General features: G+C 41.5%; 1 protein-coding gene across 2 annotated transcripts in view; it reads right to left on the reverse strand.

The window, feature by feature from the left end:
* Positions 1–17507, reverse strand: part of sema5a (sema domain, seven thrombospondin repeats (type 1 and type 1-like), transmembrane domain (TM) and short cytoplasmic domain, (semaphorin) 5A) — a 110652-nt gene that overhangs the window by 30294 nt on the left and 62851 nt on the right. For both annotated transcript variants that reach the window (XM_078280715.1, XM_078280716.1), the window contains exons 10-15: positions 14571–14775; positions 11170–11377; positions 9273–9390; positions 6741–6922; positions 5847–5990; positions 2062–2209 (exon numbers count right to left, since the gene is read on the reverse strand). In XM_078280715.1, coding sequence (XP_078136841.1) covers positions 2062–2209; positions 5847–5990; positions 6741–6922; positions 9273–9390; positions 11170–11377; positions 14571–14775 — 1005 coding nt within the window. The remainder of the gene's footprint in view (positions 1–2061; positions 2210–5846; positions 5991–6740; positions 6923–9272; positions 9391–11169; positions 11378–14570; positions 14776–17507) is intronic.

A 17507-nucleotide genomic window follows, 5' to 3' on the forward strand; every position in this document is an offset into this window, starting at 1 on the left:
AATCCTGACAGGTAAACATGGATGAACACACGTACATACGCACGCTAACGTCTAAGACATACACAGTGTTCATCTCTTCAGCTCTCAGTAGGCTGTCTGGTTTAAAAAAGTAGCTGTGATGACAGAAGCTGCAACCTGTGTGTGTGTGTGTCTGTGTGTGTGTGTGTGTGTGTGTGTGATTATGTGTGCGTGGTCTCCTTCTGTTTAATTAGACATGGATCCGTCCGAAGGGGGGGGGGGGGTCCTGGATTAAATTAAAAGAACATATTCTCATCATTCTTGATCTTCAAGTGCTAAACAAATGTATGCCTAACTTTATTGTAAAGTTGCATTTTGTTTAAACACTGTTTTCCATCTCAAACACTTGAGCTTCACTTCTTAGGGGCTTCAAGTGCATTGAAGCAATTGTTAAACATTGACAGCTGTGCTTTTAAGCACCTCATCAGAGTTGTAAATAAAAGGCAGCACATGTTTCTTTGATATGAGTAAATAGGCGGCTATAATACAAGTTAGCCAAGCTGTCCAAATAAAGTCCTCCCTGGAAAGGAGAAGGTGTCTCTGATATCTGCATGTAATTACAACTCTGTTGTCCCAATTAAGTCCATGTCGCAATGGCTGGAGACAAGGAGTCGATGAGGGAACAAAAAAAGAAAAAAGAAGTGAAAGTAAGTGTCTGTAATCAGTAGGAAACTGTCCCCTCCCCTGACACCAACAAAAACTACCTCTAACATCTCTTGCTCAGTGAGCCTGTGCTTGTCCTCGAACATCGAAAATACCCACAACCACAGTCAAAGACAGGCTTTCCCCTTTGGAGACAGCAGTGACGAGGTACTTAGATTCCCTCGTGCTCGTCATCAGTTTCCTTTTATGAACCAAGTTACTCTATGAATGCCGCTGCATTCTTAGGATTCCTCTGTGAGGATAACAGTCGCTGTGCAATGACAGAAATAAGACAGCTGCCACCTGATGGGAATGTGAGTGTATGTGTGTGAGACGTAGATGATATGGTGCAACTGCTAACTTTCTATTTAATGGGTGGTCATTTGGTGTTCTGCAGCTACTAATGTGTCATGGGCAATTATCAGATACTATATATGCTCTTGAGGTTGCAAGGCCTTGTGTGGGATGTTTCATTATGCTGGCAGTGTGTTATTTAGCTTCACAACGGGCCATTACACAACCTGTGTGATGTGCTCTTTAGCTAAATGTGATTTGGATCGCTGAATGCTTTTTCAACATTTGGCAGATTTGTTTTTTAAACAAATTTCATCTAACATCCTTTTAATTTGACACAGTGAATGCCTGTGTCCAATATTCGACATACATACACAATGGGAAAAAAGCACATATTTACATAAATGCACACACAGCATCAAAGATGTGCGTAATCCTGATTATATTCATAATTCTAAACCCTAAATCTAAACCAGCCATTTAAAAGAGTTATGTTTAAGGATCAGCTTTTACCTTAAACCATTCTAATCAATTTTTCTCCCAAAATAAAATGTTAAAGAAAGCCCGCAAACAAACAAACAAACAAACAAAAACACACTTTAAGGATCCCATGCATCCACAAGACCCTGACCTATATTCTTTAATCCATTTCCAAGAGGGACACCAGAAGCTACAGCTATCATTCTCGCTTATTTTTTTTAACAGGACTGGGATGGGGGAGTTTGTGTGTGTGTGTGAGTGTGAAGATAGCACCGGAAATAACACAAGCACCACATAATTCTGTCAACAAGGAGAGAGCTCATATTTCAAGACTTCCTTGCATCATCCGTGCTTTGGAGAAAGCTTTGTAGCCGAAATAAGCCTATTCATATGTGAAGTGATTACTGTGTGTGTGGTATTAAATACGTCTTGGTAATAAATCTGATAGCTGCTGCCACTGTATAAATATAGCCAGGGGATTTGGTCGTGTAGATGTTCCAATTTCATCACCATTGACTGCTCATCGCATCAAATGGCTTAAGCTGAGTTCCTAAACAATGAATAGACGGAGAGAAAGACGAATATAAGGTATGGTGCATGTGAGAGCTATTGTTTTGTGGGACATACCTGACCACACCCGGGACAGTCGTTGCCGTTCTCACAGGTTCTGCGTCGTGACTGGATCCCTCCGCCACAGGGCACGGTGCAGCGTTCCCATGCCGACCAGGCCGACCAGTAAACATGTGGTGGGCAGGGCAGGTGTTCATTACAGTATCTGGGAAGGAGCAAAAGCCGCATGGGATCAGCATGTAACTTTATTTAATAAGACAAGTCGGGAACTCTTTTGATCAATTTATATTATAAACAATGATAAGTGCGTCTTTAAGTAGTTACGGGATTGTGTATTGTAGTTACAAGATTTAAATGAAGAGATATGAGGTACTTTGCAAGCTCTGACAATAGAGCTCAACTTATCCTGGGTACATATAACTGGATCACGCATGACAGTGTCTTTTGAGTGGTCTGTGGAAAATGGAATAGCTACTTTATCTGACAGAGCACTCAAATTATATGTGAAGGGCACTGGAGACGTCACCACACTTTTGAAACCTTGCCACTGAATTGAAATAGCTACAAAGAGTTCATACCACAAGACAGGGATGCCTGAAAAGGCATGTAAACTTCACTTAAAAAGAAACTTCAACAAAACCCACGTATGTCTTTGATGTGGCCATGAAATGCAGAGAACACGGTGCACTTTGAACCGGAACATTCAATTGAATCATGCCACCAGAGACGGGTCTGTGTGGTATATTTCTGTTCATAGCGTCATTGCCAGTGTTGCATAAAAGTACATCTAAGAAAATTCCATCTCAAATCTTAATGAACATGCATATGCATTTTGCATAATTCATTGACACAGCCTATTAAAAAAGCCACAAAGATGCATGCATCATCTCTAATTACATCGTTTTACAAGACAGGATTACTGCAAAATCTAAAATACTTAATTACTCAGTCCTCATTATACAATAACGATAGACGATTGCCTGCCTTATTAGAGCTATATAATTTATTTTATAACTTTTACGCATACTATAAAAATAGCTTTTATTGCTATTTTGTTGTCTTTTGGCACATGGGTACCTTTTGAGGAAAACTGAGTCTTCTTGTGCTAAAATAGCTTTAACTTCATACCCTTCCTCCAGAGGCTCAGGCTGCGTATTTCCATTGTACTATTCCCTACAACTCTGCTATTGTTCATGGCAAATCAAAAGCTACATTCAGTATACCCTGGTTGTAAAAATCCTTAGAGCAGTGTGTTCTTTTACCACTGTTACTAATCTGCAAGCTTGTAGTGGGCTGATAGAGTGGGAAAAGAGCAGTGTGGAGAAGTCAAGAAGAGTATGGATTACAATCTTGCACAAGCCTGAGAGAAGGAGAAAGACACACGCCTGCACACGCCTGCACAGGCATGCACGCAAGCATGCACGCACACACACACACACACACACACACACACACACACACACACACACACACACACACACACACACACACACACACACATACACACATACACACACACACACAGGCTTGTTTGTAGACCCAAAACATCTCTGCTGCACCACAGCACAATGTACTTTTGCGAAGAATGATTTAGAGCTTCAAAATCATAATCATACACACTTTAATCATTTCAGAGCTAGTCATAGCTTTAGTCCATCTCATCCTTTTCTCTTCACTCTAAAAACACACAGAGCTGATCAGACTAAAACGCTCCTAATTATTCGCTATAGGCTGAGTAAGCAGTGTGGACGATGTCAATGTGCTGAGGGAAATACCAACAGAAGGTTCATAAATGCAGACATTAACCAGCCAGATTTAAGCCCATAGCGCTGTCGTGCACGGACAATTTCAGAACATTTGCTTTATCTTTAAAAGCTCTGCCTGCTGCAAACAATCAGGACCAAACTTATGAGAAGCTTGTTGGCTGAAAAAAATGAGGTGGGAGAAGTGGTTCAGTTTTGGCCTTTCTTTTTGTTTTTGTAAATATGTGTACATATGAGCTCACTCCATATGCATGCATGTTTGAACCTAAGTCTTGTGCATAAAGTGAGTAGTGAGGCTTATTGCAGACGCCTAACACCTCTGAAAGGAGGCCTGTGCCCCATAAAATAAAAGTATTTCACGATATTAAGTTCAGTGTGCAAATGCTGATAAAGTGCCAGTCCTTTTCATGTCATGTGGATTAAAGCTTGTACAGAAGACCTATTTCACACATGGGCAACTATAAATAACAGATGTGGTGGAATTTTATGGACACCAATATACATGTTGAACATTTAATGACAAGTTTTCCCCGTTTGTTTTTGCAAGCATTGGTGACACACCTGAATATGCTCATATTGAACAAACAAACATTTTCTAGCATCCCTATCCTTTTCTCCTTCAGGCAGACTCAAACTGACACAGCATAATTCATCTGTTAACACATTTTCTCTTTCTATCGCTCTGCCTTACTGTCCATTTGTCACACACACACACACACACACACACACACACACACACACACACACACACACACACACACACACATACACATACACACTCCTCTCCTCTCCTCTCCTCTCACTCCTCCCTTACAAAGATCCTTTTCCAGCCCTCACAGCTGGCCCCTAACTGGCCTAAGGTGTTTTAAATAGCTGAACAGAGCGAGAACTGAGAGCAGGAAGGGGAGATGAAACAAAGGAGATTAAAGCACGGAGAAAGAAAGAGAGGGGGGTGGGGCTAAACCTGCTTCTGGCCTTCCATGGTCTTTAGTGCCAGCCAGCAATTTTTTGGTGTGGTTTGTGAGTAACTGGACTGTGCCGGTTACTCCATATATTTTCCTCTGAGCTCCTGGTGGAGCAATCCTTGGGAGCATCAGTGAGTGAGAAAAGGAAAAGTGGAAGGTGAGAAGAGAGAGAGGAAATAAAAAAGTGCACAGAAAGGAGCAAAGAAAAGGATGCAATATAGGGTTCATTCTTGACGGCCGGATCCAATTACTCTTCCATCGCAATGGTGTTTCTGTTGCCATGGTAACGATTGGTAACAATCTATTTCTCCTTTTTCCTCCCCTGTAACCTCTGAACTGTATTTATTTGCACTTTTTCTGCCTGCACCTCTGGTTCACAGCAGGAGTTGATCAAAATCATAAGCATGATGCCTCGCTTGGTGACACAGAGACTATGGACACAGAAGAAGAATGCCTCAGTTTATTAAGAAACGCTAGTCTCTAATAAGATGGAAATAGAAGTATGTAATGTAGCCAGTGTCGTGTAATTTTTAAACACCATGAAGCTGTCACAGCTTTCCTCAATCGTTTTTTGATTTGGCAAACACCTAACTTTGAGATAAAAAGAGATAGAGGCACAAAACTTTAACTTGAAGAATACTCATCTCTTGACCTGTTCTACCTGGACTGCTTTATATGTCCCTTGGTGCTTTCTCCTTGAAAAAAAGATTTTCTTTTTTAGGCCTTGAAGGTTGCTTGGAAACCACAGAAACACATCTTTTAAAAGGCGATTATTCTACAGCAAAGCTACCAAAGCTTCAAAACGTAGACTAGTCCTGTGTATGAAAGCCAGATAATTACCCAAGCGCAGACCTATCCCACTCATTCCTTAATTGGCTGTCGCAAAGTTAGACAGAAGTGAAGAAAAAGAAAAAAGAAGGAAAAAGCCACAGGGAAAGACATGCTTCCTTAGTGCAGGTTGCAAATTCTCGAACAAAATAGCTTATTTTTTTTTAAATGTTTTAACATGCTCAGAAATACAAATACGCATGTTCCATATGTATTTGCTTCAATCTGTACATGTGAATAAATGTATAAACGTGTGTGTGTGTGTGCGTGTGTGCGTGTGTTATACCTCTCCTCGCGGTTCTGGCCCACACACACTCGCCCGCCGTGGCGAGGGGTCGGGTTGCTGCAGGAGCGTTGACGGACCTGGAAGCCGATGCCGCAGCTGGTGCTGCAGGGAGACCAGGAAGTCCAGGGAGTCCACGCCCCGTTTCTATGGAGACACACAGAGCAACATTAGTCTAAGCTACTTTAACTACTGATGGAGAGTTAATGGTAGCTGGAGGAACACAAAAACATGACTTCAGCAAGAAGATAGTAACTATTAAGTCACATGACTCTCAGTGGTTGATCACACCATGAGACATAGAAGACAACATTTCAAGAGATGAATAAAGACTGTGAATTTAATGGGGGGGGGGGAATTCATCTTATTTTTTTTTTTTTCTTCTCCTAGTCAGATCAAATTAATTAAATAATTAAAAAGTATTTAATTTGGGCTATTGTAACTACTTTTAGACATTAATTAGACTAAAAGATGAATTTATTGGTAAAACAAAAAACAATTGATGAAATAACTAATAATGAAAATAATCCTTAGTGACTTCCCCTCATCATCAAAGGATGTGTTTGATGCACAGCAGTAGCATCGCAGTTAATTTGAACTCTGAGAGTGTTAAAAACAGCAATAAGTCAGCTGTGTGGGTGGGAAAAATACAACCAATCAACACTTGTTAGCCCAAAATAACTAACAGTGACAGTTCAACTGACAGAGTATGCAACATGAAACAATGTGCTGTGTATGGATTTCTGATGAGTAGGTGTTAGGATGCACAGAATTAATGAACACGTTTTTACAACTATCCCCTTACCTCCCCGTCGCCCTCTCTATTGTAGAGATAGGTACATACTGTACAAATTCATCAGACTGTTGACAAAGAGAAGGAAGATTTACAGAACGTACCTGGAGCAGTTGGCGACCTCCACACTGATGCCGTAGCAATGCTGGCCCCCACACTGAGGGGCGGGGTTATCACAGGCTCGTGTCCGACATAGACAGGACCCCGCGCTGCCGCCGTCGCTATGACTACATGTGGACCAGCCTGACCAGGCACCAAAGCCTCCATCAACAGTCACATTACGGATCTGTTAGAAATAAAGAGAGCCAAAAATCAAACATTTGAGAGTAATGGCTTTTCTCAGAAACTGGTCATTGCATTAAACCGATGCTCTCAGAATGCATTGTTCTGGGAAACGCAGCCCACGGCTACGGTGGATGCAAACAGAAATCAATTTTCCTGAAATAGATGCAAAAATAACTGCATTACATCATCTGCAACACATCCAAAATTGTGCAGTTATAGGGACAAAAATGTGCTGTGAACACGAGGAAGATATATGAAAATTGTCCCATATGATGAGATTCCAAAACAGCAAAAGAGAGATTCAGAAAGGCAAATGAAAGCTGTGAATGGACACATTCCAAAGACAGAAATATGAGGAAATAAAAGTGGCAGCGTAAATAGATATCTGAAGCAAAACAGAATGAAACAGGAAGGCTCAGATATTACAGCAGCTATGAATTACGAGCAATGTCCTGGGCACACAAGCTAAAAACAAAAACGCGCCGGTGTAAGATTCAGAGCTGCAGATGATATGAGCCATGTCGCTGCTATATTTCAGGGTGATTTAAAAATGCAAAGAACACGCAAAGAAAAGAGAGCGTGATCATCAGCTGCTTTAGCAGAAGCAGAAAAACCGTCTGCCCTATGCTCTTTTTGGTAATTGAACTCTGTGTGCCTAAAAGGGGGACGCTTGGCTAAGGTGGGCAACATTTGCATCATTAGGCTGTCTAAAAAGCAAATAACTAGAAAGATACAGACAATATTGCATCTATTTCACCAATCATACAGCTGAAAATGTGAATGATATGGTACATGTTTATGACACTATCCTTTTTATGCTGTGTATTTGTCCCTAAAAAATAAATATAAACACATAAAGATTTTTTTTTTTTAAGCACATGTAATTTCTTTCATTAAAATGGGAAAACAGAAGTGAAAGGGCACCAGAAACAGGATCATTCTTTTTACAGGCTGAAATTACATCAGCTCTCTCTCGCTCTCTCTTTCTTTTGTAATTCTAAAGAATAGTGTAACATAGAGAGGTCCATAGAGGTCCACAGAGTAGGGGTTAATTAAAATTATTTTTAGGCAATGTGGGTTCCTCACAAAAACTTTTATTGAGTCAAAATTTCCATTTTACTTGAGTGAAAACACATAGAACAGCGACTAAGACTTGTACCTTCCCTAAAACTATACAGACACTCTTTTCTGCTGTTTCCATATAGACGTGAGACTGTGGTGCCAGATGGCGTTTGTTAATATGTTGGTAAAGCATATCATATCTCCTGTCTCTGCCTACACAACGCAACTCAGTGTGCAAAACCTTGACCGGTCTCCAGCTCCACACTTCCACTTTTCAGGAGAAAGCAACAGAACAGACATTCAGCCAGTTTTTTCAAAGGTGTTAATGGACTCATGGGGGGTGAAACACTAACTGTGAGGCAAAAAAGGCAACTTCTTGTTTTTCAGTTTTCACGTCTTGGTATCGAATTGTTGCAAACAGACAGTTTTCCCATTCTGGTCTGGCTTCACAAGCCCTATTGTAAAGCCATTTCTCTCTGTCAATTAACACATTGCTTAATATGTTGTTTGTTTACTCTGTACAAAAAAAAGTGTAAAAATGACAAGTCTTATGGGAAGTTTCATATAAACAGTGGTAAGCGGTTAATTAGAGAGCTTTATAGCTCCAGCATAAGAACACAATTGTTGAATTGCAGCCAGTAGTGACATGGCGAAAATATAATGTGTGTCTGTTTATGCACATATGCATGCTTGTTTGAGTCCATGTTTAGTATATATCTGAATGCATATGAGGATGTAGCCAAGTTTCTGCCAGAGCTATGCTGACAGATGCCACTGGGTGCTCAGTGGCTTGACTGCTAAATCTTCCTCTGAACATAAAAGGACACGGAGGCACATAGCACTATCGCTGTGACTGGCTTGAAATTGATGTCAATGAAATGCTGAAAAAAGCAGAGCCATGTTGGAATTGATAGGCTTACCACAATCCCTCCCCCCCAAATACTGCTCCCGAATTTGGTGTACGTCAAAATAAATGGAAGAACCGTTTTGCTAATGAGCATGCAGTCAGAGGTGAATGATTGAGGGAACGCTCCAGATCATTCCCAGGGTACATGCCGCTCCCTTAAAGTCAAGTTGTTTAGTCCCAAGATGCCTTTTTTTGGCGAAGATATGTTTCTAAGGCTGGTTTTAGGGGATGTTGCTTGTAAGTTGTGAGTGCATGGAGAGAATACAGAGCAGGCTGTAACTTTAAAAGGAGAGGAGCAACGATGAATGTGAAGAAGCGAGTAACACGCAAGTGGACTACAATGAGGTATGTACAGATCAGGCAGCAGCTCTATGATACTCACAGGGCATTTTGTGATGCTCTGCTCCCATTGGCTCATCCTGACACTTTCCTCCAGCGTGGTGCACTTCTTTAATAGCAGGTCCCAACCACAGTATGGGTCCCTGGCTCCCACACAGGCTCTGGAAGAACAATAAAGTTGAATGGGCTTTTATTAACCAGTCATATGTGAATACAGATATCTCTGCATTGTGACAGGACATGAAATCTAACATCGGGTTGGGACAAAGAAGGGAGATTGCAGAAAAAGCTGGAAGATAAGGTGGCGGGAGAAATGATGGATGAAAAAAATAGAAAATGGGAGAGATAAGATGAGAGAAGAGGGAAGTGTAGAAATAGAGGTGAGTACAAAGCTAATTAAAATAAAAAAGAGGGATGAGAGAAGCTACTCAAGTGACAGAGAAGAAGAGAGAGATAAGAAAGGCAGGAGAGAAGTGTTAGAAATTAAGAGTATTGCAATGCTCTACATTGCAAGTACATTGCATAGGCATCATCAAATTATGTATTGACACAATGTGCTGACTGATTTCTCAGGTAATCTTCAGCCAAGCACGAGGATTATAGTTTTGTGTCCGACACACACACACATTTCTGACTCAAATAGCTTATCAGCCCAACAAATATTCACTGAGAAAACTGAAGCAAGGATAGCTGGATCTGTCTTTGCAGTATCTGCTTCAGGTGGTTTATTGAGTGCAATAAAAAGCCTGATGTTACTCTTTTCATACAAATACGAGTCTGCGGTGACAGCACAATGACATATCTCTGAGCCACGAGCATCAACGGAGCCTGAAATGCCCCTAGTGAAATGTAACCAAAGTTGTCCGTGGGTTTTATAACAATGAACTGAGCGCAGGCACAAACACAACTGCAAGGACATAAGCTCATATGCATCCATCCATGTGAAAATGCAGAAAGGCAAACACTCTGGCGTGCTTGTGCACACTCTGATGCACACACAAGGTGGCTGACGTAGTGTCTGAGAGGCTAACAAACAGCATCGTATCTGTACGGACAAGGATATCAGGGGTGACGACAGCAGCACAAAATGAAAGGGAGAAAGAACAAGATAATACCTGTCTTTTAGATGGCCTTAAGGGCCTTGCAGATTGTACACCACCCATCAGTGAGCCATCAGAACACAGCACACACAGCCAAACAGAGAGGCAGCCTTCTAATATTTCACAGGCAAACCTCAAAGAAATGTCAGTGATGAACCCAGTAACTCTCCCTGTACTGTAGCTGCCAGTCTGTGTGCAATCTGTGTGTGTGGTTTTACTTCTTTTATCCGTTTTGTTTTTCTCTTACACTCTCAAAAAAATAAAAAAAAAGGAAGGAAGAAGAAATGCCATAATGGCTGCAGCATATATCACAGAGCCGCAGCTGTAATATGAAGCCTTAACTCTTCTGTGTATTCCAATAACAGCTCATTGTGCGAGAGATAAGGAATGCAGGTGTGATTCCTTTTCTGAAGCGATGATGGATGGGATCCCAATCTTGTGGTGAGTCTTCACACCCCAGCCTCTGTCTCTGGTTTTTCTTTGCCAATATTTATCCGTTGACGGAGTGTCTTCTAGACAGACAGAAACTCAATATATGTGCTGAACACACGCACAGCTGCAACAGAACTGTGCACGAGAGGCAGAAAATGCACGGTTTGATGACAACCAGAGGAAGACAGACAGAGGGCAGCAGTGGGCACCTCCAGTGGCCCAGACAAAAGCTGATTTACAGGGTTTTAAATCTCAGCAAAGGCCCCTGACCAACAAACAGGCCTGGCCCTCTCAGATAAAGAGCATCTTATGAAATAGGCAGCTTTAAAACTTTGTACTGTTGTATACATATTTTGCTTTTGACACTTTCCATTGAGATTAATGGTGCTAGTTTGAGCAGGTACTCACTCTCTGCTCTTGTGGTAGCTGCATCTCTTCAGCGGGATCTTGATGACCTGGTCTCTAACACCCACATAAAGCTCGCTGCGGCTGTGCAGGATCAGCAGGCTTCGGATCGGCTGTCTCTTCCTGGGCGGGAACAACTCAATCTCCTCCAAAAGGCAGCTCCCCGTGGACTGATTGAGAGGGGAAAGCACTTTCCTGATAGTACCATAATCTGGAAGCGAAAGAGAGGGGAAGAGAGGATTTGGTCAAATAAAGGAAGGGTGTTTATCCATGAATGAGAAAAGTTAAAGTAGTGGAGGCAGGGTAAGAATAGCTGGGAGTTTGATGAGGGAAAAACACAAAACAAAATAGATCTCGGATGAGCAAAACTGCACACAAGCCGAGCAACAATCGCTTCCTCACAGAGAGGCTCTGAAAAAAGACAAAAACAAAAAACCTGGTAGTGGCTGGCGTGCCAAGCGTGGTTATACCATTAACATGCAGTGCTGTAGATGCAAAGGAAAAAAAAAAGTTTGTAGTTCTGAGAGAGAAGAGTGTGGACATCCATGTCATTGTCAATACTTCCTGACCTTTATTTTATGTAAGGTAGGCCCTGTGAGATGAAGTTGGGGGGGGTTTCTTTTGGGAGAGCTAAAACAAACATCATCTATTATACATGCAATCCCTTGGGTGAAGAAAAAGTAATTAGGTGCACAGTGATGCCAAGGGAAGAAGGGTGAATACCTAGTTTCAAAGTAGGGAATGTAAAAGTTGCCCCAAGCAGTGTTGGGCAGTAATGCATTACTTAGTACCATGTTACAGTAATGTGATTACTATTTCAAATTTGGGGGCTGACTTGTTCGCTAATTTGATGGAGCGTTGATATCAGTGTGGTTCAGTGAATAGACAGGTTGGGGAAGTGCTACATGTTTTTTTCTTTTGGGGGTGGCAGTAGCTCAGTGCATACGGAGTTGGGTCGGGAACCGCAGGGTCACCGGTTCAAGTCCCAGTACAGACCAAAGTACAGAGTGTGGATTGGTAGCTGGAGAGATGCCAGTTCACCTCCTGGGCACTACCAAGCCCAAGCAAGTCACCGTACCCCCCCCCCCCAACCACCCAGGGCGCTGGTCCAGCACTGGCAGCCCACTCACTCACACTCACAATTTGTGTGTGTGTGTGTGTGTGTGTGTGTGTGTGTGTGTGTGTGTGTGTGTGTGTGTGTGTGTGTGTGTGTGTGTGTGTGTGTGTGTGTGTGGTGATTTCTAACAAACAAAGTGTAAATTCCCACTGGGGATCAATAAAAACTGTCTATATATATATATATATATATATTTAAAATTACAGTTAGCTTGGTGCAGGAAACTGGAAGTGTGGCAATGCAGCTAGCCATTACCAATAGAGGCTCCCAGTGACTCCAAAGTTGTCTTATTTACACATTGGAGTTCTTAGCTTGCTTGCTAATGTTAGCAAGCAAGCTAATGTTAGCCTCTGGTTAGCTACATTTAAGAATCACCTGGTTTTGTTCACAGTTAGAGGGTGTGTGAGCCCCGAAGCTTCACTTTAAAGACGGGACTTCCGGACAGTTGTGTGCTAACCGTGGCTAACGTAAAGCTATGTTGATGCTCATTAAATACCTCTGTAGTCTGATTGCTTGTTTAACATATAGTGGTGTGCATCACATTACTCTTGCACTTACATATAATACAATACAATATCATTAACTCAATAAATTTGTACTTCTCTGTATTTGTGCTGCTGCAACACAATAAAGACTTTTCCTGTCTTATAATGTCTCTTTTTCTAATCCTACATGTGTTGAAATAATTACTTTTGATTTTGAGTAATATAATTACTTTTTCAATTAGTGATATATAATGAGTAAGTGATTCGTTTTTTCCCCTCAAGGCACGTACCTTCACTAAGTCTCACCTCTAGCAACTAGAAAATTGGTTCTTTGGTGAAGCAGGAACTTTTAAGAAAATCTTTCGCATTTAACTAAATTCTGTCCGTGTTAACTGCAAGAGAAAAATGCTGCTGCAGGGCTGAAATCACTAATGAGGGCTGAATAACAAAGGGGGGAATTTGCTGCAAGCCACATGTTTGAATAAAAGAACTCTACACCTTGACATCTTTGGATCCCCAGTTGGAGCTATCAGGTTTTCTACAATGGCCCCAATCAGCGGGGTGCGTTTAAGCGTTAATAATAGCATGTGATTAGGTACAGTATGTGTGCTACCCAATGGCCTTGGCAGGGTTTCAGATGTTTTCATTAGCGTCTGGTTAGTGTCTGGGGAACTGCAGTGTGGGCAGCTCTGGTCCGACGCTACATTGATCACAGCACCATGCAAACAATGAGAGGGGAGTTTTTGAGGGAGATGCCAAGCATAGAGCCAGTGAACTGGAACAGGTTGTGTGTGTGTGTGTGTGTGTGTGTGTGTGTGTGTGTGTGCGTGCATGCGTGCGTGAGTGTGTGCTTGCATGTGTGATATCCTAAAATAACACTGACTAACAACAGAAAGATCATGTTGACATTTCCCAGTGGGGCCATGGTACAGTAGCACAGTGAAGTGGGTCACTACGTTCATATTCTGTTCAGTACATCCGTTCCTAATCCATAGTGTACGTTATATCATAATACAGAACAGACACCAAACGCCGGTGTGTATCTGGAGTCTAGCTGATACTGTTTTCAGCACTTTGCCAAGTCTAACATCACATATTGTCACACCAGTGTGATCAAACAGTCTACTGATAAGCAGGTGGTGCCATGCAGTTCAGACAGGGAAAATGTGTAAGGGTTAAATCAGAGCTGTATGTGTGGGTTATTAATTACCCGTCTGCTTTCTTTTGACACAGGCTGTCGTCTGTTACATGATCTCTTAGTGAGAGATTGTATGGGAGTGATATGTGGTGTGATGTGTGTGTCTGTTCTGTCAGTGCATATGGAGGACATACGTAGGGAAAGAGTGATCAAACTTGGGTCAGAGCACTAAGCTTTGATGCCTCCTCAGAAGTACGGATCTATTGTTTTCTTTCTTCTTCTTACAGGCCTTTTTATGTGCACTTAAAAAGGCACTTAAAGCCCCAAAAACCTATTAATATTCATGACAATGTAAGTAACAACTGAAGCTTAAATTTAGAAAGCTATATAAGGTATTATTTATTAAGTTTAACACCCCTAACATGCTAATGTGTGCTAATCTGCTGCTTCAGGACTGTGTAGGTGTGATTTGATCAGATTTGACTGACAGTGCTGCAACAAAGGCAAACAACCCGACAACTGTCATTACATTTTGAATCCAATATTGCTAAATTCTGATTGGTGCTTAGAATTATGTGACATCAGCTTTTTCCCACCCAGCCCTGCCCACATTAAACCTGTGAAAAAGGCAACACATTGAATAAACATAGTGCCAAGAACCCACCAGTAGCCAAGTATATGATGTGAAACAGCATGTCTTTCCCCTGCACCACATCCACTGCCACATGACTGAAGCGCACGTTGTCCTCCATGAAGTAGGGCACGGGAACCACGGGTTGGACTACCTCATGCATCAGCAAAAACTTCTGAGCGTCCTGCAGGTTTCTTTCAGTCAGGTTCACGTAGGAGCCGGAGTCAATGGTGCCGCACTGTGGAGGTGGGGGAGACAGAAAGGAAAAAGATTGACTGGCTACATAAATAAAAGCTCCAAGCTCTTTGGGATGAAAAGCTACGTTAATATGCTTACTTTTTTTGTCCAGAAGTACCACAAGAGATGAGAAAAGAGAGGGATTTAATGATTAAATGAACAGGGCTAAAAAGTCGATTGCCGGCTCTTTGTGATGGCTAGCTATCCTCACAACCTTAAGGCTTTGTAGACAATACACCGTGGCTGATGGAAGACGACTGAATGAATGTTTGACTGAGCAAGTAATTATCTTTTACTAGATTGTTCCTCATATGCATATATATTGCTAGTGAGTTTTGTAATTGGTCTGTTTGCTCATTTTTTCTACCCCAAAATAAGCTAATATCTTAAAAATGTTTTCATTATCAGAGTTTAATTATTGCTATTCATAATATTACAGCCAAAAAATGTAAATGCTGCAATAATATTCAAAGGACTCCAAAAAATGACTTGCACTCAAAATGTTAGGACCTGCCAAGAAAACAGTCCAACTGTAATCATTGTATCTCCTACAAATAGGTAGATTGTATTGCCACAGATTCATTCTGGTTTTATCAGCTACAGTTGAATCCAAGTTCTCGCTCTGTGTCCTAGTAGAGTTTACCTACTGAAGCAGAGTCAGTGCTGCAGCACTTGGTTATAATGTGAAATAATATCTAATATGTGACATTTCCCCTACTTGATTTATTAAAAGGAGTTCAACAAAGTGAACCTTCTCCAAATGGGAGTTAAAAGCGGGAAATTAAAAAAGTAAGTTTATATTTTTGTGATACTGGAGGTTTATATTATGTGATGTGTTAATTTCTTTAGTTGATATTTTTTTTTATCTGGAAAACAACATAAATGATCTATGTATGGCACTTTCAAATTTGCTTGAAAATTGCTTTTTAAGCTGAAAGAGGTTCCAACCAGCATTATATAGAATATAAAACACTGCTATCAGAGACATGATGTATAATCATGACCCATTGTAGCAATAATAGCATACTAAAAACTAACTTCAAGGTATATACAGTACTATATGTTTTTTGTAGCATGTTGTCACTGTCCAGGGAAAACCGTGTATCTCAAAATGTTTAGATGTCTTTAAATAACTGTCAAGGAATACGTTTGTGTGTGAAATGTAGTCTAGAAACCATTTAAAAATCCATTGTATTACCAAAGAAGTGTGTTGTCACTAATCACAGAACAGTGACAATATTCATGCTTTTTAGGTTGAGAATGCAGTGCCTTTTTCCAACAAGCACAACGGGACTAAGAGAGGCACAAAGCCAGTCCAGCTGGATGAGCGAAGCTAACCATGCATGTCGTCCTCTGTAAAAGAGGTCCCTGGCTTGGGTGAAGATTGTGGATTGAGGCCCCATCCACAAAGAATAGGCTCTCAAGACACAGAGCAGAGAAAACGAAAATAAGCCGTGCTCGACAATTACACTAACCCAAATGACTGGTACTGTTTTTGTTTTAAACATAGTATCGCAGATGCACTGCACGGATTTGCTCCAGGCTAACTGACACAGCCTCGCCGTACTAAGCTGAGACTGGACCTTGGGTGCCGATTAGTTTCTGCTGACTTGCTACAGTACAGTTGCAACAGCACGGACACTTTATACGGATAAATCCCTGGCCTTCCCTGGGCTGACAGATGAGAAACATGGTAGGCTTCCCCGGGATGGGCAACGGATCAGTGCCTATGTCACATCAGGAGATGGGAAATTAAAGCCCTGAAGGACAGGAAAATGCAATACTGTGTGTATGTGCCTTGAATGTGCCTCTTGCTTATGGCACAGATGTGTAGAGTGTGTGTGTGTGTGTGTGTGTGTGTGTGTGTGTGTGTGTGTGTGTGTGTGTGTGTGTGTGTGTGTGTGTGTGCGTGGTTTTTAGTGGTGTGTGTGTAGTGAGGGCTATGTAATACCATATGTCTAAGGTTTCCTTTTGTGGTTTGTCCTTGAATTGCATGCATGTATCTCAGTGTATGCATGATTGTATTTCTGCCACCATGAGACAAAGTAAGGCACTGGCCAGTGAGGGTGTACGACATCTGTGAATGTATAGAGAGACGGATGTGGTGATTTCCTTGGTACAGTCAAGGTGAGGGACAGAACCATCATTTGGCTGAGGGCCCATCCAACACTCAGCTGTCTTGCTCATCATCAGCGCACTGTGCTCTGCCGGCATGATAAGTGCCTTTGAGAAATATGGTTATATTACAGTATGTTTTTTGCCAAATGGGCTTTTGTGTAAAATGGGTAATTTAAAATGAAATTATAATATATATCTAGTTTGTTGCACTTGCAACTTCTAAAGATAAAAAACATTCCAACAGCATTTGGCCTAGACTCTACCTTAACATACTTTCTGCATATGGAGCTTAACAATGAATGTGATTGTACACTAAGCAGTTGCAGCGTGACAGAAAACCTATACAACATAGAGACAGTATTAGCTCCAAACGCCCAACGAACATGACTCATAGGCTGAAAAACCCAGCAGGATCAATCCCTGTGGTTCAAATAAATTGGGGGATTTTCTCTGCAGACAGATGGGGAATTAAGCTCTCAATCAATGACCAATGTGTATGTGTTGAGTGATGAGTTCACAGTGATAATTATCCCTATTTGGCAGCAACAAAGAAACCTCTACTTTTGTGGGCGTATTTGTGTGCATTAGCTATTTATGTGGCTGGTGGCTTTAGGT

Source organism: Sander vitreus, chromosome 22 (assembly GCF_031162955.1).
Source record: "Sander vitreus isolate 19-12246 chromosome 22, sanVit1, whole genome shotgun sequence".
Taxonomy (NCBI): domain Eukaryota; kingdom Metazoa; phylum Chordata; class Actinopteri; order Perciformes; family Percidae; genus Sander; species Sander vitreus.